This window comes from Berghia stephanieae, chromosome 1, assembly GCF_034508935.2.
Source record: "Berghia stephanieae isolate SIO BIC M18660-M18661 chromosome 1, UCSD_Bste_1.3, whole genome shotgun sequence".
Lineage (NCBI taxonomy): Eukaryota > Metazoa > Mollusca > Gastropoda > Nudibranchia > Aeolidiidae > Berghia > Berghia stephanieae.
The window spans coordinates 144,793,939-144,815,935 of NC_088360.1; the positions used below are offsets into that span (position 1 = coordinate 144,793,939).

Consider the following 21,997-nt stretch of genomic DNA (forward strand, 5'->3'; position numbering starts at 1 on the left):
GATGATGATGATGATGATGATAATAATAATAATAATAATAATAATAATAGTAACAGTAATAATAAACAGTTTTTATATTGGCTCCAACAAAAATTTAAGATGCTTTTTTATTTAATTAAGCAGGACCAGTCTCCTATATAACATGAGATAATTTTTCCTGAATATGCATTCTACATTATTTCGTAGGATATAAATCTTTAATTCTTTTGATCATAATTACAGCTATTTCCTACCAAAATTGGACGTTTTCCTGTCTACCGGTTGACGATACGAGCATGTCATTTTGTATGATCATTATCTTTATGTAACATATGAATATGTTATTTCGTCACGCTCGTGATCGAAACACTACTTACGTGAGTATTAAACAGATTGACTGACTGTAGACCGTAGAAACATTTTGTGTATAGCTTAAATCCTGTTATCTGTCCCCGCGGTTTTTTGCCATTTCAAACGCCAAAATTTGCCAAAATATGCCATAAAAAATGGTAAAATTTGCCATCAAAATAGCAAAATTTGCCAAAAATTGCCGCTAGTTTTACAAAAATCAAACAATTAAAACAACATGTACGGTAAAAAAAATTAACACAAATAGGGCATTTTGTAGAATATTGATCCTCAGTTCGCGGCACTGCACTGCAGCCGACGCCTTTGTTATTCCAGTCTTCCCTTGGAAAAGACCATATAGGCGATTTTCTAAACGGGCTGAATAAAGGGAATTCAATCAATTTTAATTGATGCAATCGATGCCGTAGCCCACCACCCCTGTGTTTGCATTTTCTCTCTCCCTCCGTTAATGACGCCGATGCTTATACAAAATCGCGCTTCAACCCTAATGATTTATTAATTTTAATGATTTAGTTTACCAGCGATATATCAGAATGCCCAGACTTGTTATTCCATTTTTGTCCTTCAGTAATTCATCATCATCATCAGGTGTCCTGTTTGACAAGGCTCTCTCTCTCTCTCTCTCTCTCTCTCTCTCTCTCTCTCTCTCTCTCTCTCTCTCTCTCTCTCTCGCTCTCTGTATATATATATATATATATATATATATATATATATATATATATATATATATATATATATATATATATATATATATATATATATATATAAAATATATAAAATATGATGGTGGAGTTGTTTCCTTCCGTGTCGAGCCAAGACCTGTTGTAATCATGCATCTTTTTCCTTTGTCTTCTATGGGCTTTCCTCACACTTGCTGCGGTTAATGACTTCTTTTGAACGTTGCTTCTTTCAATACATCACCATTCGATTTCTTTTCAATCCACAGATACGGAGCATTCTTCGAAGGAACCCCATTTCCACTGCTTCCAACTTTTTGACGACTACATCATTCATTGTCCAGGATTCGCATGCAAACAGTAGGATTGTCTCGATGCAGCATCTAAGTAATCTCATTTTCAAATTTAGCAGTGAAAATATATTTTATATGTTCCTTATTTCGGTCAGAAATCTTCCATCTTCAGTAATTAACAATGCAAAAAGCATCTCACAGTCCTAGGTTTACTTCCCACTTGTGTCCATCTTTCCTGGTACCGGGTTTACTCCCTACTGGAAAACATATCTCATGGCCCTTGATTCATTCACTCTACACTGGTTTCCACCTCTCTGAGTCTCAGGTTCGTTCCCCACTGGTGTCCATCTCCCACCGTCCCCAGGTTCACTCCCCATCGGTGTCCATCTCTCACAGTCCCCAGGTTCACTCCCCACTGGTGTCCATCTCCCACAGTCCCCAGGTTCACTCCCCACTGGTGTCCATCTCTCACAGTCCCCAGGTTCACTCCCCACTGGTGTCCATCTCCCACAGTCCCCAGGTTCACTCCCCACTGGTGTCCATCTCCCACAGTCCCCAGGTTCACTCCCCACTGGTGTCCATCTCCCACAGTCCCCAGGTTCACTCCCCACTGGTGTCCATCTCCCACAGTCCCCAGGTTCACTCCCCACTGGTGTCCATCTCCCACAGTCCCCAGGTTCACTCCCCACTGGTGTCCATCTCCCACAGTCCCCAGGTTCACTCCCCACTTGTGACCACCCCACTTAGATTTGGGGTTACTCTCCACTGTCTTTTTCCTCAGCCTTGGGTTCAATTCTTAGTAGTGTCCAAATCTCACAGTCTCACGCCACGTGTGTCTCATCCTTTGATCATTCCCTATTGGTGTCCATGCACATTGTTCTGGGTTTACTCCTCACGGATGCCTACCTCCCATAGCCCCGGGTTTACTCAATATTCACTTGTTTCCATATATCTGAGTCCCGGGTTTGCTCCTCACTGGTGTCTGTCTTCCATTTTCCGATCCCACGTTTACTCTCCAATGGTGTCTACCTCCCCTTGTCCCAGGTTCAATCACTTCTGGTGTCGGCCTCCTTGAGTTCCGGTTCGGTCCCCACTTTTGTCCACCCAAGGTATTACGGGGTAACTTTCAACTGGGTGGCTTCTTCCTTAGCATTGGGTTTACTCCCCAGTACTGTCCACATAGTATAGTTCCTGGTAGACTCGCCACTTGTATCTCATCCTGTAGTCTTGTAAACATTCCAGATTGGTGCCCTCCTTCCATAGTCCCAGGTTCATTACCCACTCATGGTATTCACATCTCGGTGTACTGGGTTCGTGCCCACTTCCAATAGTCCCAGGTTCACTCCCCACTGGTGTCAACTTCAGATAGTCTCATGTTCCCTCTCCAATGGGTGTCTTCTTCCTTAACCTTGTGTTCACTCTCCATTGATGTCCACTTTCCATAGTCCTGAGTCTGAGTTCAGCCCCCCCCCCCCCCCCCCCCCCCCCCCCCCCCTACGAAATGTGCCACCCCCTCATAGCCCCTGGTTCGTTCCCCGCTGACATAAACCTCACATTGTCCCTGGTTCACTCCCTAATTGTGTCCACCTCCTATAGTCCCAGGTTCATTCAATAATGATATCAACCTCCCATTGCCCCAGGTTCACACCCCAAATGAGTCCACCTCTCTAATCTTAGGTTCATTCCCCAGTGATAACAAACTCTCATTGTTCCGGTTCACTTCGCAATCATGTCCACATCCCATCTCCGGGGTTCATTCCCCATTGATTCTCACCTCCCATAGTCCAACCTTGACTACCTAATGGTGCCCACCTCATACACTTCTGGGTTCACTCCCCACTGGTGCCAAACTCGCAATGTCTCTGGTTCAATTCTCACTGGTGCCTTAATCCCATAGTCTCTGGTTCAATCCCCACTGGTGCCAACCTCCAACAGTATCCTGTTCAATCCCCACTGGTGCCCACCTCCAACAGTATCTGGTTCAATCCTCACTGGTGCCCACCTCTCATATTCTCTGGTTTACTTTTTACTGGTACCCACCACCCATAGTCTCTGATTCAATCCCACAATCCTAACATAGTTCTGGGTTCACTCCTAGTTGTTACCCTTCTCCGGTAGTCTTCAGTTCATTCTCACTGGTGCCAACCCCCCAAAGTCTCTAGTTCACTCTCCATTGGTGCCTACCTCCCCTCGTCCCTGGGTCATTCCCTCCTGGTGGCCACCTCCCATAGTCTCTAGTCCACTCTTCAATCCCTCCTGCTGCCCACATACCATAGTCTCAGGTTTATTCCCTACTGGTGGCCACTGGTCCCCACCTCTCATGGTCTCTGGTTCACTCCTCACCAGTAGATTTCTGTAGATTTCGGTGTATTTCGGTATTCAGCAGTACGGCCACTGACTGTATTGGATGTTGGCACTTATATTGATTGTCCGTCGAAAGTCGCCACACCAACATGTTCTGCCCGGTTTTCTCCACTTTAGTTCTTGCCCGGTTGGCTGTCACCCACTCGCTTCTGGATAGTTTTATTCCACATGAGAGCTTTGCCATCGAGCCGAGGATGGCATCATGGCCCTACGGTTTTATGCATTTTAAAAATGTAAATGCATCAAGATGAGGTCAATACGCATGCTAAAAAGAGTATAATTTACAATATATGCAAATTACTGGTCCTAACAATTGCAAGCATTTACAATCAAAAATTGAAATATAAAGTTATAATTCATCTCGTGTTTATATTAAACGTAAATAAGTAACTCTTCGTATATAGATCTGAATAATTATTTCACATGGCATGATCGTCACGCAAGGATACATACATATATTATTACATTACAATACGGGATACGTGTTAAGAAAGAGCTTTAAATCACATTTTTTTAATGCTTTGAAATTCATGCGGCACGGAGTTTTATTGAAGTTGCTTTCTGCTAAGGCTAGCAACTTGCTCATTAGAATTATGCTTTGGCTTATTTTTACTTCATATTCAAAACGTAGTGCTCGGTCTCTGCAAATATATCCGTTTCGTTGTTGCAAATTACTTCCGCTATTTCGTAGCATTTGTTTCTAATTGGATTCAATAGTCTAATATCACGTCGCCCAGCAACGGCGGCCATCGTGGTTCTAAACAAAGAAAATCAGTACTTTTTATTCTTCATGCTGGCTAGAACTTTTCATATATCATGTGATCAGAATGTGTAAAAGTCAAAACATGATCAGATTTATAATGGGTTTTTTTTCCCCTCTGGATACGCTTTTATGCTCGTCGGAAAAAAATATTTCATAAGGGCGTCCGCCATTGTTCCGATAGTATAGAGCCAGTTACTAATCTACCATGCGTCAATAGGAGGGAAGTGACGTTACGACTGTTGAAGCGTATTGATCTTGCGTTAAGGATACCAATATGGTTAATGTTGATCTGATTTGCCGGCTGGCGGTGTGATGAGCGCTCGCTCCTGTCATAAATGTTGGGTCATTGTGTGTGCTGTCCTATGATTGTGTTTATTGTGCGTTATTTGCCTCTCTTTGCTCTCATCCCATATCTCTTCCTTTTCTTTGAGTTTGCGTTGTTTACTTTTTTTTTTAATGAGCTTTATATAGCGCAATATCCACTAAATGTGCTCAAAGCGCTTTACAAGGGGTCCCTGGTCAACAGCAACATTTAACATGTAGGACGAGACATGACGCCTGTTAGGCGATATTACAATTTTTCGGACATAGACAACGCTGTTAACGGCCAGGTACTCATTTTACACCTGAGTACGGTGAGAGAATGTGAGTAAAGAGCCTTTTCCAAGGACTCAACTATGCGCCGAGCGCGAGGCTCGAACCCAGGACCTTCCGATCGGAAAGCGAGTGTCATACCACTTACCACTAGACCACATAGCCGCACATAGATAACATCAATTAAATGAAAAGTCTTCTGGATGAATACAATCTTACTCAATTAGTTCAACAGCCATTCGTTTTCGGAATATATCGTCGATTATAGTCAATTGACGAGAAATCTCAAAACCCCGTTGAAGTAGTCGGACCATTATTTGATACTCTGTAAAATTAGTAACGCGAACCCACTAATTTCAATGGAAAAAAGGTAGGTGAAGTGCCGGAATCTAAAAGCAATCAACACATCCAGTTTTCGTTCGGACATAAGGACAGCCGTAGAATCAATCTAGCATGGCAAAACTAACATCACTCATAAATTCAACACAGTGTTACGAGACGATCTTGACCATTATGCCCCGTTGAAAAACCGTCTCCTACCAACAAGACCATCAGCTCCTTGGAAAACATCTGCAATCATCGAAGCTAAGCAACACCGTCGTGCAGCGGAGAGGAAATGGAGAGCTTCGGGACTAAAACTCTGTCTTTCTGGAGACATGTAGTTATTAAAGGAGGATAATTAAAAGATTAAACAAATGTTTGTGTCGCTGAATGGTTGTTCCCCTTGAGTTTTTGATGCGCTAAACATCGGATAAGATCAATTTAATTTTGATCCCCGGAAGTTTATCTGAAGCGGACTGCAATGTAGTTTGTAAGCAGATGTCAGAGATTTTTCATCAAAACTTCCTATTTCGATGGTAGATGTTTAAAAGAGTGAGTTTTGTTTCTCCAACTTCAAAAGGCTTTAACCCGTTAACTGCCGTATAGGGAATGAGATTAGCAGAAGAGTAGTGTCCCTTGATTGGACGTCACCCATAGTCTGTGCGCACAACCAACATGACGTTCTCTCTCTAATAACTTTTCCGCCGGTGACGTCACAGACTATGGGTGACGTCCAATTAAGGGACGCTACTCTTCCGCTAATCTCATTCCCTATTCTGGAAAGACATGTATTTAAAAATATGTCCAGAAATAAATATAACGAATAAATAAAATAAAATTCCCTTTATTCATCCCATAGGGGAAATTTGTCTTCAGGGTCTATTTCAACCGGAACTACCCAGGCGTCAGCCGCAGTGCAGGGCCGGAAACGGAGCTAGGGCGAGGTTATTTGCTCAAGGCCACACAGCGCAGCGGGTTTTCCAGCTCGGTATCTTTCGGGTACGAAGTAAGACCGTATTGCTGAGCCACGTTTTCATCATATATATATATATATATATATATATATATATATATATATATATATATATATATATATATATATTATATGTCAATATATATATTGAATCGTATTTGATACAAATGTGGTACTGATAGTGCTCGACATGTAGCAATGGAGCGAATTATTATTTTAATATATACCGCAATGTTGGAGTCAGTCTCCATCGATGTTTCAGGCCCTTTCAGCCATCGTCAGGATTGTGTGTTACACGTAACACACAGTCCTGACGATGGCTGAAAGGGCCTGAAACATCTATGTAGACTGACTCCAACATTATGGTAAATATATATATATATATATATATATATATATATATTATATATATATATATATATCCTATGATGATCAATGATCATGATGACAACTATATGACCACTGATCTGAGATGACGGGGGTGATTATGATATATTGATGATGAAAATGAGTATGATGATTATGACGATGATAATGCCAACTGAGGAAATGAAGGACATGGAAACGTTCGTTTTGGCTTAAAAATACATGAGTGAATTTATTATCATTATTATATATATATATATATATATATATATATATATATATATATATATATATATATATATATATATTATATATATATATATTGTTCCATTAAGGCCAAAGCTTCAGGCTGAAGATTATATGGTCGTCTTTTCAAGCAGGGAGCGATTTTTTGAAGTCATCAGTCGAAAGGGCTTGTTTATAAATGGTTGGTAGAGAGTTCCAAAGTCGGATGGTGGAGGGGAAGAATGAGTAAAGATGATGGTTCGTTCTTGAGTGGGGGATTTCAAAATTAAATGCTGAGATTCTTGTTTTACTATATATAGCGCGATATCCACTAAACGTGCTCAAAGCGCTTTACAAATGGTCCCTGGCAAACAGCAACACTTAACTTGTAGGACGGGACATGACGCCTGTCAGGCGATATTACAATTTTTTGTCGGACAGAGACAAAGCTGTTAACGACCAGGTGCCCATTTTACACTTGGACACAGTGAGGGAATGTGATTAAAGAGCCTTTTCCAAGGACTCAATTATGCGCCGAGAGAGGCTCAAATCAAGAACTTTCCGATCCGAAAGCGAGTGTCATTCCACAAGACCACATAGCCGCACATCAACAACATCTTTGTAACCAGCTACATGTCTGTATAAGTTTTACACCCAAAAATTTTCTATTTCTTTTTTCAGAACCCAGGCAGATTGGGATCCAAAACTTCAGAAAAGCGATAAACTTCTATTCTATTTTAATTTAATCTTTTTTTTTTTTCGAAATTAAGCATTGGAAACATTTTTGAAAACTTATCTCTGAAGATGAATATTTTCTGGAAATAAATCATTATTGAAAACAGTAATTTTGTTCCAATACGTGCTGCACATGTCATTTTGTGTGTATGTTTGTGTTTGGCTATGTGTCTTGTGGTAATGTTATGGCACTTGCTCTCATGCCTGTATGTCACTGGTTTGAATCCTGCTATATATATATATATATATATATATATATATATATATATATATATATATATATATATATATATACTAGTAAAAAGCCCGCAATTTCGCGGGAAAAGAACTATTTTCATTCGATACTGTACTCACCATCATTTAATGAGGGCAGATGGGTAATCAACGTTGTCTGTGTAATTTGGTATATCTTCGGTTGATTTTTCTGTGTGGCCCAATAATATATTTAATAATATATTCCCTCAACTAACCCCAAGAAAAAATTAAACCTAGTACCTTTAATTAACCCCAATAGGAAAAACAAACACCCTAGCCCTTTAATAATACTTATGACTAACCCTAATAGGAAAAAAAATCATCCGATCTCGAGCTAACCCTAATAGAAAAAATCATGACAAATTGAATAAATAAACGCCTGACAAAAGATCAAAGGTGAAAATACAAATTTAAAGAATACTGGGGATGTAGGAGCTTTCGGAATGTCTCCCCTTTACTTAACTTATGGAAAAACAAACTTCCTAGCACCTTTAATAAGACTTATGACTTACCTCTCGAGCTAACCCTAATAGAAAAAAAAAAAACAACTCTCGGACTGCTTTGCACTACCTTTCAATATTTAACAAATCAAAATGGCGGCTGAAAATCAAAACAATGGTCAAATTAAGAAATTTTAAACTTTCACAAATCTATCAAGGTTTGTTCTAGAGTTTTTAAAATACTTCTAGATATAATGACAAATTGAATAAGTAAATGCCTGACAAAATATCAACGGTGAAAATACAAATTTAAAGAATACTGGGGATGTAGGAGCTTTCGGAATGTCTCCCCTTTACCTTATGGAAAAACAAACATCCTAGCACCTTTACTAAGACTTATGACTAACCTTAATAGAAAAAGAAATATCCTCGATCTCGAGCTAACCCTAATAGTAAAAAAAGAATCAAAATGGCGACTGAAATACCTTCATGTGATCAAGTGAATAATATCACTATGAATGCCACGATTTGCTGAAAAATGCCAACACCCACACACACATGTATACACCACACACAACACACACACAAGCATAAACACACACACACACACACACACACACAAACATACACGCAATTAGAACATACATAACAACACTGATCACCACTAAATAAACAACACAACGGAAGTAATAATAATACTTGATGTCATAAATAGATGACGCAAATTTACAACTTTTTACAGTGTCAAAATTAGTTGATTTTGGGAGTCAAGTGTCGTCGTTGGTACATATTTTATGATATCTGTTTGACTCAACGAACTTTCAAACTGACTTTAAATTATAAAAGGAAATCAAGTTATCTGTTTATCTATCTGTAAAAAATACATTTCTAATTTTCAAATCTTTCAGTAGAGTTGTGCGCCGCATCAATTTTTTTATTGACTCAAATAAGCACAATTTTCTCCACAATGCTATATTTTTTAAAGAAAGGATATATATATATATATATATATATATATATATATATATATATATATATAGAGAGAGAGAGAGAGAGAGAGAGAGAGAGAGAGAGAGAGGAGAGAGAGAGAGATAGATAGATAGATAGAGATAGAGAGAGAGAGGGGAGAGAGAGAGAGAGAGAGAGAGAGAGAGAGAGAGAGAGAGAGAGAGAGAGAGAGAGAGAGAGAGAGAGAGAGAGAGATTTGTGTTTCCATTACGTCTTTCTCTTTAAGTTGAGTGGTTGTAGGTGCGTTTATAGGACTGATAACTTATTTCGCTAAATAACTCTACTCATTGTGGTTGAAAAGCCTTGAAATTAAATTTTCGTGATAACAATGTCTTTTTAAAAATAAGACTAGCAAAATTTCACATAAGCGACTGATAACAAAATACAACTTACACTATCACGTGATCAGAGAACTGTTTGTCATCAATGGGAAGACTCAGAAGGAAGTAGTAATGTTGATCTCGTCACATGTGTGACTATCCGTGATCATTGTTGTTTTCGCCATGTTCTTTGCTGACGAACAATAAAACGGAGACCGATCGATAAATCGAAGCATTTTCTAATGTAGAGAAAAGCGTCAGGAGGCCTCTTTCGAAACCGTGTGATCAATAATTTTGAAAACATACACAGGAGTAATAAATGTGTTCTTTTATGTTCAACCTGTGGTTAAATTCCATCGAGAATTATCCGGACATTTGTTTTGAATGAAAGTGAAAGTCTGATCAGCAGACCCCAAACAGAAAGGAACAGCTGATCTTGATCTGCATACCACCGTTATAAATATTAAGCTAAACAATAAGAGACGTTTCAAGTTCTAATGATCCAATATCCATAAGTGGATTTTGAAAAGTTTAAATTGGGTTTTGACTTCCCATCACAACACAGTAAATAAGTCAAAAGTCAAAATATCGGAGAAAAAGCCAGACAAGGCTCAACATTGTGGGTCCCTAACTACAGGTATGCAGCCTGCCTGTGTCATAATGATTCATTCCGAATGCCGTATAATTAGCAACTTGTTCAAATGTTTCTCGTCATAATTGAATTTTTTGGTTTTGTTTTGTTTAAAAACAATGACATGAATCCTGAAAACAAAAAATGTCTCACTCATGACTCAGTCAGGAAGTGGGACTGCTGGGACAGGGGAGAATCCACACATTTAAAATTAATTTGATTACTTGATAGACCTATTAATAATTGTATGAATGCAGGACCTTATTAGCCTAACATTACTAACGTCTGCTAAAACAGCTTTGGGGTCTCCAAAATAATGATTTCAACTACAATAACGAAGTGGCAATTCGGATTCGGACTCCAATGTGCGTGCGCATGCAGAGGGGAGGACGACACAATGTGGGCAGTAGGCAGAGGGTGGAACTGATAAAGAACGCTGTGATTATCCCAGACACCTGTCTGGGGATAATGAAAATTCGTTATCCCCAGACATATATTTGAAACTCCGCTCTTTTAAACAATTATCCCTTTTCCAGAATATGGAATGTTTCCTTTAATGAGAAATAAGGAAAGTTAATAAAATATCTATAAAAACATAAAATTAACCAACATTAAATCAGTTGTTACTACATATACACAATATGCGTAGACTTCGAAGTGGGTGTCATGGCCGAATGGTTTAGTCGTCTGCCCTGGAAGTTTTACCAGAATCGATGTTGTGGGTTCGAATCCTGGTTCCGCCAGTTTTTTTTTGTTTTTTTTTTAAAATTCCGTCTTCATTTTACAGAACGTTGCAAGGGATAAATGTCCCATCCATCCTCACCCCACCTCTTTTTTTTTTGTGCGAGTCTATTCTTTTCACCTTTTTGTTTGGCCTTGTGTTCCGTTTCTGAGCATGAATTTCTTAAAATTGTTTTTATTTAAAAAAAATAATTATTGTTTTTTTTTTCTCCTCTATCTGACCATTTGGTCGCTCTCTGAATATTTCTGTTTGTTTGCTTTTTAATTATTTATTCTTTTTAGACACTTTTTGAGGTCGGAGTGGGGACGAATATGACAATTTGCTAGAAACTAGAAAGGAACCAAGAGAGAGAGTTTAAAAAAAAAAAGAGGTGGGGGGGGGGGGGGGATGGATTGGACATTTATCCCTTGCAACGTTCTGTAAAAAGAAGACTGGAATTTTTATTTTTTCAAAAATGTGGTGGAACCAGTATTTGAACCCGCAACGTCCATTCTGGTAAAACTTCCAGGGCAGACGACTAAACCATTCGGCCATGACACCCACTTCGAAGTCGACGCATATTGTGTATATGTAGTAACAACTGATTTAATGTTGGTTAATTGTATGTTTTTATAGATATTTTATTAACTTTCCTTATTTTTATGTGCATTTGGAAACATTCCATATTCTGGAATGTGGATAATTGTTTAAAAGAGCGGAGTTTCCAATATGTGTATGGGAGTAACGAAATTTCGTTATCCCCCGACAAGTGTCTGGGGATAATGACAGCCGATAAAGAAATAGAAATAGAGTTCAAAAGAAATTTTGTTTTGCCCATATCACACTGACTCAGCTCATCAAACCCCTACTTTGTTGCCTGTCTCACACTGTCAGAATTAGAATATGTAATTTTAAAATTATTTTGGACATTGTGTTATGTTGTTAGAAAACTTTTCATTTGAACAACAGTTATAGGAATAAAATACCTTAAATGATAAATTTCTTGAACAATTATATTACACTGCTCAAGCCATTTGTGTAAGAATAGAAAATCTGAAATAGTGAGTCTGGTACCAATCACACCTTTTGTTGATAAAAAAATACTCTTTTAATAGTAACAGACTGACATACAATTTCCAAGGTCATTAAAGCGACCTATGAGACCAACATTTAATTAAAATCTTAAATGTGAATATTTATTTCGGTTCCTGATTATTGTCTTAATATCAACAAACAATAGCAAAGATGGCAATAATTTTTAGAAGAAATTGCAAAATTTTGTAATACATAGAGAAAATATTCTTTTCAGTCCTCAAATAGGATAATACACTTTTATAAAGCCACAATGAGCATCCTATATCACAAATATGCATAAAACATACTTCTTTTTATAATCCTGAATGATTTTCCAACAAATTGGTATCAAATTTTAATATGTTCATAACTATTTTTAAAACACCCCTTCTGTTGACATTTTCATCGAATTGTCCAATAATGACTTGAAAGTTCTCCATTGGAGACACTCTTGAGTAGCAGAATATTTGGCTAGTTGAATAGTTTATATTCAACTTATTGCAAAGGTTTAGGTTTTCACTGAATGTTAGCATGAGTGAATACAGTCCACGCTGCCTTTAAATTTTAAAGCACGACCATTGGGAGGAGGCCTAGGCGTGCTTAACTCTTTCAACCCTAACACCGACTTTATCCGTTGTTTTGTTTACTATTACATTTTTTCTGAGACAAATTATTGGCTATTTTCAAAGCTAATGTTTTTAATTTTTACATGTTAATGGTAATTGAATAAAAATATCTATATACATGCTCATTTTTAATTTTTAAAAAAATTCCAATTTTGAAAAGTAGCAAAATTCTCTAGGATTGAGTGAGTTAATGCCAAAGCATGCTTGAATTCAAAGAAGACATAATCCAAAGATTTCCATGAATTAAATTTCACGTTTTCCCTTTGTCGGTTAGTCATGATCGTGACAACACCACGCAATTTTGCTCCACCATTACCCGTCATCGTGGTGTTTGTTTAGTTTGTTCTCTTTTCTATAATTCTAATTTTATAAAAATAATTCATCTGGTAAAAATGGAACAAAAACATGAAATAATTCATACATGCTGAATCTTACGAATTTTTCGTAATTTCATGGCCAAATACGAAATTTTATGGAAAATTACGAATTTTTAATTCTTTGTAATACTTAAATGATAATAAAAATAATAATAATGATAAGAATAAGAACAACTACTACTACTTCTACTACTACTACTACTACTACTACTACTACTACTACTACTACTACTACTACTACTACTACTACTATAATGATGATGACGATGATAATAATAATAATAATAATAATAATAATAATAATATTGTGGTTGTTCATGCACAATTTCAGAAATTACGAATTTCCTTGTCAAATTACTAAAAATTGACATTAAAATTACTAAATTTGAAGTTTTCAATTTGGCAAGTCTGAATAATTTGTCATTGTGAAGAATGTTGGTGTTGAGGAAAGTCTTTTCTTTTTTTTTTGGTGAAAAGAATTCAGTAATTTCTACAGTGAATGATATAATCCGTCGGATTGTGAAAAGGTTTGAACTGATATTGTCAAGTTTAGTTAGAAGGTCAATTTTTATCAAAAATTAGTTCTTGTCATAAATGATTAAATCAACCCCTTTTTGTACATCTTCTGGAAATATCAAAGCTAAATTTCACTTCTGAATATTTTTTACAGCTAGTCATGTTGAAAAAGTATGAAGTTTAAGAAAAGTTGCTGGATACCTTTCCCATTCATCATGAAAAATCACCCGATTTACTTCAAATAAGGATTAAAATGGTCTGATGAGCATATTCTTTCAGAAAATGCAAAAACAATGCAAATCCAAAACTTTCACCTTCCGACTGATTACGTCATGCACTGACACAATTGAGCTTTGATTGCAGCCAGCATTTAAGGCATATTGCTCTGTCCCTCCAGGAAAATACCACCGTATCTGCATATATGCGGTTGAATAACTTTGCCTGGGTGGGGTTCCTACCTCCCATAGCGGGCAGGGAGGTTCTTGCTTTGTCTTCTATCCCCTCTTATCTGTTTTCCAATTGCTTTCTGTCTATGTCTTGGAATGAGATTGCTTGGTTTTGTCCTGACCTTGGACGGAATCCTTGGCTGAGAGGGAAACAGTCGAATGTATAGTTATAGTTTTGGGAGATTATATTTTTAACCTTGTAAATCATCTCTCTGTTATGTACTGTTACTCTTTTCATTTTTAACATATGATTTGTGAACATTTGAGTGTATTCCTCTTAGTGGGGACCTGTGCTGGTGTCTGGAGAATTTTAGGTGATCTCAAATTTCCTATTTGAACCAATTCCCCTTTGTCTTACCTTTTCTTGGGTGCTTTAATTGTAATTCTAGAACTTTTTACTATCCCATTTTCTTCAGTTTTACTGGCGCTGATATGACCTTAATGTGTTGCAAGCTCCATAAAACCCTTCAAAACAAACAAACAAACAATAACTTTGCCTTCTGGATGTCTTTTCCGCATATATTGTCTTTTTTTTTTAAAGAAAAATTTTAAGAAATAAACAAACAATTGGCATACGATTAGTGGCTGATCAGCTTAGCAGAATCGATCAATATACTAAGACCAGAATTTTTAAAAAGAACAAACTTTAGACTAAATGATACAGTGGAATCTGCATAAATTCAACACTCATAACTGTCAAACTCCAATATCAGGATTCCACTGTATTGATAAACTAAGATGACCCCCAACATCATCCAAAAATCTCTTAAGCAAGTTAAAGGTAAGCTGTTTGGGCGTTTGTTGTTTTTAATTATCTGTATTTGAATACAGGGCAAAATAAAAAGCGTTTTTTACCAAGTGTATGTCAGACAACCCCAAATGTCACAATATTATGTAAACAATTATTCGGCCCAGCCCACCATTCAATAAGAAATTCAGTGGTCACATATTGTAAGTCTTCCGTATAACATTGTCGACTATATGGTGTGTCGTTGAATTTTTATAAATGTACACATGTGTGATGGATCATTTGTCTGTATCACACTTAATCTCTTCAGAAGAAAACTATATTCCACCAAGTAACCGTTATCACCATCATCACCACCACCACATTTGTCATCAGCTTAACTACCACCACCAACAACACCACAATCATAATAATAATAATAATAATGCTGAAAACTTATATAGCGCTATAACTCCGAGACACCAGACTCTAAGCGCTTAAATTACAAATTACTTTGGCTGAAACATACTCATTCACACACACAAGCACACACACACACACACACACACACACATACACACACACAACACAACACACAACACAAACCAAACCTATCTTGCTTCTCATACCATCTACTAAAATCGAAACAAATATGTTTTAAGCGAACGTTTAAAAATAGACAAAGATTCTTGTTCACGAATGCTCTGCGGTAAGGCGTTCCAAATAGAGGGTCCGAAATGAGAAAAGGATCTCATTCCAGCATTTTTCCGAATTCGAGGGACAACTAGTTTTGTGGAATCACTGGCCGAACGTAAGGGGCGGGGTTTTGAATATCTTTCAATTAGTTCTGAAAGGTAGGAAGGGGCAGTACCTTCAAGACAACGATACACTAAAACACAAGCTTTGAATTTAATTCTTTTCTCAACAGGCAGCCAATGCAGGTCATGAAGTAGAGGTCCGGCAGAGTCGCACCTACGCTTCATAAATACTAGTCTGGCAGCGCTGTTTTGGACAATCTGAAGACGTTTCAGATTGTATTGCGAAACGCCAAACAACAGAGCATTACAATAATCCAATTTCGATAGTACGAGGGACACAACCAGGTGCTTGGTCACATCCTCAGATATGAACCGTCTAATGGAAGCAATCTTTTTTAGTTGGAAAAAGAGAGATCTAACCAAATTATTAACCTGATGCTCCATCGACAGTCCAGAGTCTAAGAATGTGCCAAGGTTTTTCACTTTGTCAACAATTTGAATAGAGGCATCCCCCAACTTCAAATCTGTTTCACTTTTCCACTTCCTGTTCCCCACATACAGCACCTCCGTCTTATCATCATTCAGTTTCAGTCTGTTCTCATTCATCCATTTCTTAACACTTTGGATACAATTTTTACTATTGGCTGATACTTCTTGTAAATTTCTCATATTGGAAACGCAGTACAATTGCGTATCATCAGCGTATTGATGGTAAGACAGACCAAAACTTCTGATGATTTTAGACAGAGGGCCAACGTACAAAACAAAAAGAACGGGTCCAAGGACTGAACCCTGGGGAACCCCACAATCAAGAAAGATTTCCTCCGATCTATATTCATCCACCGTAATAATCTGTTTACGATTAAACAAATATGACCTAAACCAATCAAGCGCTGCACCAGACACGCCATAAGTAATTTCAAGACGTTTGAGAAGAAGATTGTGATCAATAGTATCAAAAGCAGACGATAGGTCAAGCAAATTCAGCAAAGAACATGAACCATTGTCTATAACAGAGAGGAGATCATTAACAACCCTAACAAGTGCGGTTTCCGTCGAATGATGTTGCCTATAAGCAGACTGAAATTTTTCTTCAAGACAATTATTTTTAAGATGAGACAGTAATTGTTTCAAAACAAGCTTTTCTAAGATCTTAGAGAGAAAAGGAAGATTAGAGACAGGGCGATAGTTTTTTAAGTTCTCTTTATCGAGATCAGGTTTTTTCAAAAGGGGTTTGACATGAGCAACTTTGTAAATGTCTGGTACAGCACCTGACTGCAACGAATTATTAACAATACATGTAAATGGTGTTAAAATTACATCAATGCATTCATCATCATCATTGAATCATCTGATGCCTGTAGGTGCATGAGTGTGTGTGTATATGTGTCTGAGTGTGTTTCTGTTCCAGGATGTGTGTGTCTTGAGTTTCTCTCTTCCCCTCACTCGCCTTCTTTCCATCTGCCTTTCTCACACTCACAGCTATAATTAATCGCTTATTTAAAAAGGGAATGGATAATGATAATAATCAACAATCAGAATTGGATCCAATCTTGTAATGTTACAAAGCATTCCTGAAGCCAAAGTTACTGTGCTTTAGGGTGATTATTTTATATAGCAATAATTTGTTAAGAGACAATTAGCGTGCTTGAATCCGAAACGTGCCTAATGATGGCATGGTCTGTACATGCTAAAGGCAGTGATGAGGTATGAGTTGTATTGCTAAAACAGTGCAAACAACAAGTTTCTTGAACTTTAACAATATTGAAAGGAAATCTTGTTCCATGTGATTTTAACCGAAAATGAAATAAAGTTAAGTCCACTGCTCATAATAAAACCATTGAAAAATGCGAGACTTTCTACTCTTTTTTTTTTTTTTTAATTCATTTAAAGGTGACTTATTGAACTTATTGGTTATGATTCTTGATGATTGTAAAAATACATTTTCTTAACTTAAATCAAATTATGTCATATTGTTAAACACACATTCTTTGAAACAACACCCTTTAAAAGAAAACTTGGTTTTTGATCTCATACATGGCATTTAATGTTCTTGAAAATACAGGGCAGACATATATTGTTTGTTTTTGTTTTTAAGGGTTTTATTCGCACTTGCAACACGTTTAGGTTATATCAGCGCCAGTAAAAAGGAAGAAAATTTGCTAGTCAAATGTTCTAGAATTACAATTAAAGCACCCAAGAAAAGGTAAGACAAAGGGGAATTGGTTCAAATAGGAAACGGATGTAGATTCCAAGAGCACACTATCCATGTACTTAGTTTAAGATAACCTAAAAGTCTCATCCAGACACAAGCACAGGTCCCAACTAAGAGGGATACACTCAAATGTTTACAAATCATAATATATTATGTAAACAAAACAATACAGTGCATAACAGAGAGATGATTTACAAGGGAAAAAATATCATCTCCCAAAACTATACATTTGACTGTTTCTCTCCCAGCTAGGGTATCCGGTCAGGGCCTGGATAAAACCAGGTAATCTCATTCCAAGTCAAAGACAGAAAGCATGTTGGAAAATAGATATAGGGGGATACAAGACACAGTAAGTGCCTCCCTGCCCACTAAGGAACCCCACCCAGAGACATATATTGAGATCCGACTGAATTCTTTTCCTGCCTTTTTTTTCCTTCCTCGCACTTTAAATTTAGACATCTGGTCTTAATTTTGATATACTTACAGTTCAAAGAGAAATTTACTCATTTTAAATTTGCTTCATTTCAAAATAGATGTCAACCTGGACTGATTGTGATATGTTTTGTTTTCACTTTTTTATTGTCATATAAATTCCTTCTTTCTTTCCTATTTTCAGGAGAGAATGTTTGATCGTTTATAACTTTGGCTGTCCTAAATATCATTGAAAGATGGCGGAGACCCCGAAAGGAACAGAGGAAAGGTAAGAGCGCTGACATTTCACTTGAAAATATTTGATAAGTTACGGAGAAGTTATTTGATGCCTTGAACTGTATCCCATATAGTCATAGATTAGACTTTCCTCCCGTAGCGGGATTCATTACTGAAATGGAATTCAACTCTTTGACATTGGATCAAGCTTATATGGGTTTTTTAAAAAGATTTTTGTTTTGTTTTTGTTTCTTTTGGTCTTTCCTTAGCTTCCATTTCCATTCTTCTTCCTTGTTAGTCTGTAAATTTAGCTTTTTGAAGTTCACTGACCTTTGCTTTGTCCTTCCTCTGGAGATGTGAGACTTTCCAGTGTTTCAAGTTGATTGTATGAAATAGTAGAAGTGAGCGAAACTTTTCCTGATATTAAGAAGATAATGTATTGCTGAATCTAAGTTAAATCTGGTGGAAAAAATGTTAGACCAGTGATGCCAAAGATGGCAAGCATTCGGTAACTCATGAAAAACATTATCTGCTACATAAACCTCACACTTTATATGTAATGGATTTATGTAATGAGCATTAAGATGATGAAGAGGTTTTTTTTTCGTGGTTCGTTTTCAGTTTCCTCTTCTATTTCTATTGTTTCAAATTTATCCAAAGATGTGTAGAAGGCATTATGCAGTGGCTGTCATTTTACACATGAAATCATCTTGTGTGTTTCTTTTGTTTGGCCTTTCATTGAAATATGTCAAAAAGTTGTCAATTTTTAATTCTTTTTTAAAGCTATCCATTAAACAAACATGAGGAAGAACAGTATCATTTGCCCGTTATTTTTGTCATGGATGTCTTATGGGTGGAATTTAAATGCTTAAATACAATTTCCTATCAAATTGAATTGACTCATGGCTTGGATATGACAAGTTACATAGAGGCAATTCAAATCTATTTCATAGTTCTGTTTAGAGGGGATAAGAGTAAGAGTAAAACTAAGTCTATACATATCACAATTTTAATGTAGAGAATTTCAGTCTGTAAGTACAGTTCAAATGAGGTCTAGTCATCGGTTTCAGGTGCTATACCATTATTCTATTTTCTCATTCTGAATTTACAGAATCCTTTTTCATTCCGTTTTAAAATGCTAAATGAAAATAACACTCTGTGCCTTAAGATAACAACATTCAACTAACACTTTCACATGACTAGAGGTGGTTTGACATCTATGGGAAGACTCAGAAGGGAGTAGTAATGTTTAGTGCCTAAATGAAGACATTTATCTGAAATAATATTAAATGTTTAAAATTCTATTTATTGCATCAGGTTCATATTCCCTTATGATGCTTTGACGGAGACAATAATCTCAGGTTCGCAATGTAAAAGAAAATAGACATGGCTTAAATTGGATGGTTAGAATGGAATAATTTTGAAGAACGTTAAGAGCTCAGATCCTTTCCTTCTTAATTAAAAAGGTGTTAATTCAGCATAACAATTAACCGGTAGATAACCACGCCTCTCGGACAATCGTCATAATGTAAACAATGGCAGTGGTTGGTAGACACAGCAAACTACATAGGTTTTACTATAGATGGTATGTGTTAAGTAAAATACCCACTGTTCTACCTCTTGATCAGTAGAATCAACACAGAAAACTATGTGTAAACTTAAACGTTTATAATATGATCGAGAAAATCGTGTGAGAACTAGTCACCCATTTGTCAATATAAAAACAATAACAACGATCAGATGGAGGTCGAATTAGTTCACGTTATTGTTTATAAACAATCAACTATGTTTGTCCGAGCACGTGTGAAGGTGTGTCACAAATTCCATGTTTTGATTGGTCAAAAATCTACTGGTTAATTACTTCCACTGACCAATTGTGGAGGCTCACCCTGTTTTTTTTTTTTTGTTTTTTTTAAATTTTGTTGTTGTTGTTGTTAATTTCATTTGTTTTTAAAAGCAAAAAATGAGATTGAGTCTGTTTGTTTATTTGAGTGTACGTGTATGTGAGTGCTATTTCGATTGACATACTTGCAACTATGAAGTGAATAGAGCATGACCTAGAACATATTTTTTTACCTTTATAAATATATTTAAGGATATATCTATCACATAGGGTTGTACAGATTATATGAAAGTGTTTATTGATTTGTATAAGAGGGCAATTGATCTGTTATTTGAAGACGTGAATATTTTAAACCTTAGGTCAATTCAAGTTTTGTTGTTGTTTGTTTTCCGTTGTCGTTCTTGACTCTTCAGAATGTGGAATTCGGAAAATGAAAGGGAAATAACTATGTTTGTCTGACATATTCTTGAGATTTCGATTCTTTTTTTTTTGGGGGGTTATATCTCTTTGATTGCTTCTCATTATCAGGGACTGTTTTGAATATGATAGTACTAGTACTGTAACCAGTCATTATTTACTGAACCGTCTAGGAAAAGTCAATGTATTTGGATTGTCAAATATGATATTCCCCCTTATAATGTTGAGTGGCATCTTTACTTGCTCTTTCCAAATAACAAATATGTCCTGTTTATGAACAACTTGTATGCTTGTGTCAAGTTTTTCAACAGTTTTTATGCTATATGAAATGCTATACAGATATTCACTATAGAAATATTATTTTTTTATGCGCATAAACAGTGATAATACACTTGATGGAATCAGTGTGGGGAAAATTGTGATATTTTTTGTTTAATAGTATTAATAAATAATAAATAATTTTTAAAAATCTTTATTTTTCATCTTTTATGAAGGCAAAACATTCAAAATATTTTCAATTACCTTTTATAAAATTCAATTTATACATTCAAGCATACAATCACTCAGATATCACACGGACAATATATTTTTCATGATGTTAGTTATGATTTTGTAATATCATTATACATATCAAAATAAGCATGTATACCTTTTACCTTTCAAAAACATCTCACAATATGAAAAGAAAGGAGAAATTTTATGGGTGATAAATTTGATTAATTATCTCGCCTCTTCATTCTCCTTTTTTCTGAATGGTTGCGTATATGAATATGCCACTTTGCACGACACAAAACTCAAGTCATATTGCTATATTTCTGTCTCTATTTTGCCATTTTGATTCATTCCTTACAGTCTATATTGAGGTCGCCTGTCGGGCTCTTTATTATAATGGGGGAGGTATGGGTGAAGTTGGAAGGGCGGGTTGTACTTTAATTTATCAGATTTATCGTGACTATGACTGAATTTTTTTTTTTTTAGATCAAGAAGGTCAGAGGTAGAGAGAGAGAGAGAGATTGTGTGTGTATGTGTGTGTGTGTGTGTCTGTGTGTGTGTGTGTGTGTGTGTGTGTGTGTTAGCGTATTGCATAGGGATATTGTGCCATGATCAGAACAGAAAGAATATGATGAAATTTTTTTTCCTTCTTGTCTCACACCATGCTACACTCACAGCCGCTTGACTTCTAAAGTATTGGTTATTGATATGAGTCATTACTGATCTTTCTATTGACATTGCATAAAATCATGGAGAGATGTTGGTAATCATAAGTTCTGAGGTCCGATCCTTTTGTTAAAAGGGGGGGGGGGGGGGGGGGGGGG

General features: G+C 36.5%; 3 protein-coding genes across 29 annotated transcripts in view; 2 read left to right on the plus strand and 1 right to left on the minus strand.

Annotated features, from left to right (window-relative positions):
- The window catches only part of LOC144963427 (uncharacterized), a 31,370-nt gene extending 22,312 nt beyond the window's left edge, over nucleotides 1-9,058 (minus strand). For 2 of the 5 annotated variants that reach the window (XM_078897482.1, XM_078897481.1), the window contains exons 1-2: nucleotides 8,840-9,058; nucleotides 8,014-8,083 (exon numbers count right to left, since the gene is read on the minus strand). In XM_078897482.1, the coding sequence (XP_078753608.1) occupies nucleotides 8,014-8,083; nucleotides 8,840-8,845 (76 nt within the window). In that variant the 5' untranslated portion in view covers nucleotides 8,846-9,058. Of the gene's footprint in view, nucleotides 1-5,187; nucleotides 5,467-5,548; nucleotides 5,685-8,013; nucleotides 8,084-8,839 lie in introns of those variants that run through there. The other 3 variants (XM_078897484.1, XM_078897483.1, XM_078897485.1) reach the window with 3 other exon arrangements.
- Nucleotides 223-7,699, plus strand: LOC144963429 (uncharacterized). 2 transcript variants are annotated; one of them, XM_078897488.1, is made up of 4 exons: nucleotides 223-356; nucleotides 1,295-1,412; nucleotides 6,220-6,366; nucleotides 7,606-7,699. In XM_078897488.1, the coding sequence occupies exons 1-4, from the start codon at nucleotides 312-314 to the stop codon at nucleotides 7,668-7,670; spliced, it is 375 nt and encodes a 124-aa protein (XP_078753614.1). In that variant the 5' UTR covers nucleotides 223-311; the 3' UTR covers nucleotides 7,671-7,699. The 2 variants fall into 2 exon arrangements, with proteins under 2 accessions (XP_078753614.1, XP_078753613.1); XM_078897487.1 differs by lacking the exon at nucleotides 223-356 and having other exon boundaries at nucleotides 1,176-1,412.
- A 742-nt stretch (nucleotides 9,059-9,800) lies between the features above and the next one.
- Nucleotides 9,801-21,997, plus strand: part of LOC144963423 (kinesin light chain-like) — a 104,243-nt gene continuing 92,046 nt past the window's right edge. For all 22 annotated transcript variants that reach the window (XM_078897480.1, XM_078897457.1, XM_078897430.1 and 19 more), the window contains exons 1-2: nucleotides 9,801-10,319; nucleotides 18,390-18,473. In XM_078897480.1, coding sequence (XP_078753606.1) covers nucleotides 18,442-18,473 — 32 coding nt within the window. In that variant the 5' untranslated portion in view covers nucleotides 9,801-10,319; nucleotides 18,390-18,441. The remainder of the gene's footprint in view (nucleotides 10,320-18,389; nucleotides 18,474-21,997) is intronic.

Excerpts from the sequence above, each read along its gene's own strand:
- LOC144963429 (XM_078897487.1), top strand. The coding sequence starts at position 1,232 with ATGACTTCTTTTGAACGTTGCTTCTTTCAATACATCACCATTCGATTT. Across the intron at positions 1,413-6,219 it reads TGTCTCGATGCAGCATCTAA|GGGAAATTTGTCTTCAGGGT; the intron begins GTAATCTCATTT and ends TTCATCCCATAG. Across the intron at positions 6,367-7,605 it reads CGGTATCTTTCGGGTACGAA|AACCCAGGCAGATTGGGATC; the intron begins GTAAGACCGTAT and ends TTCTTTTTTCAG.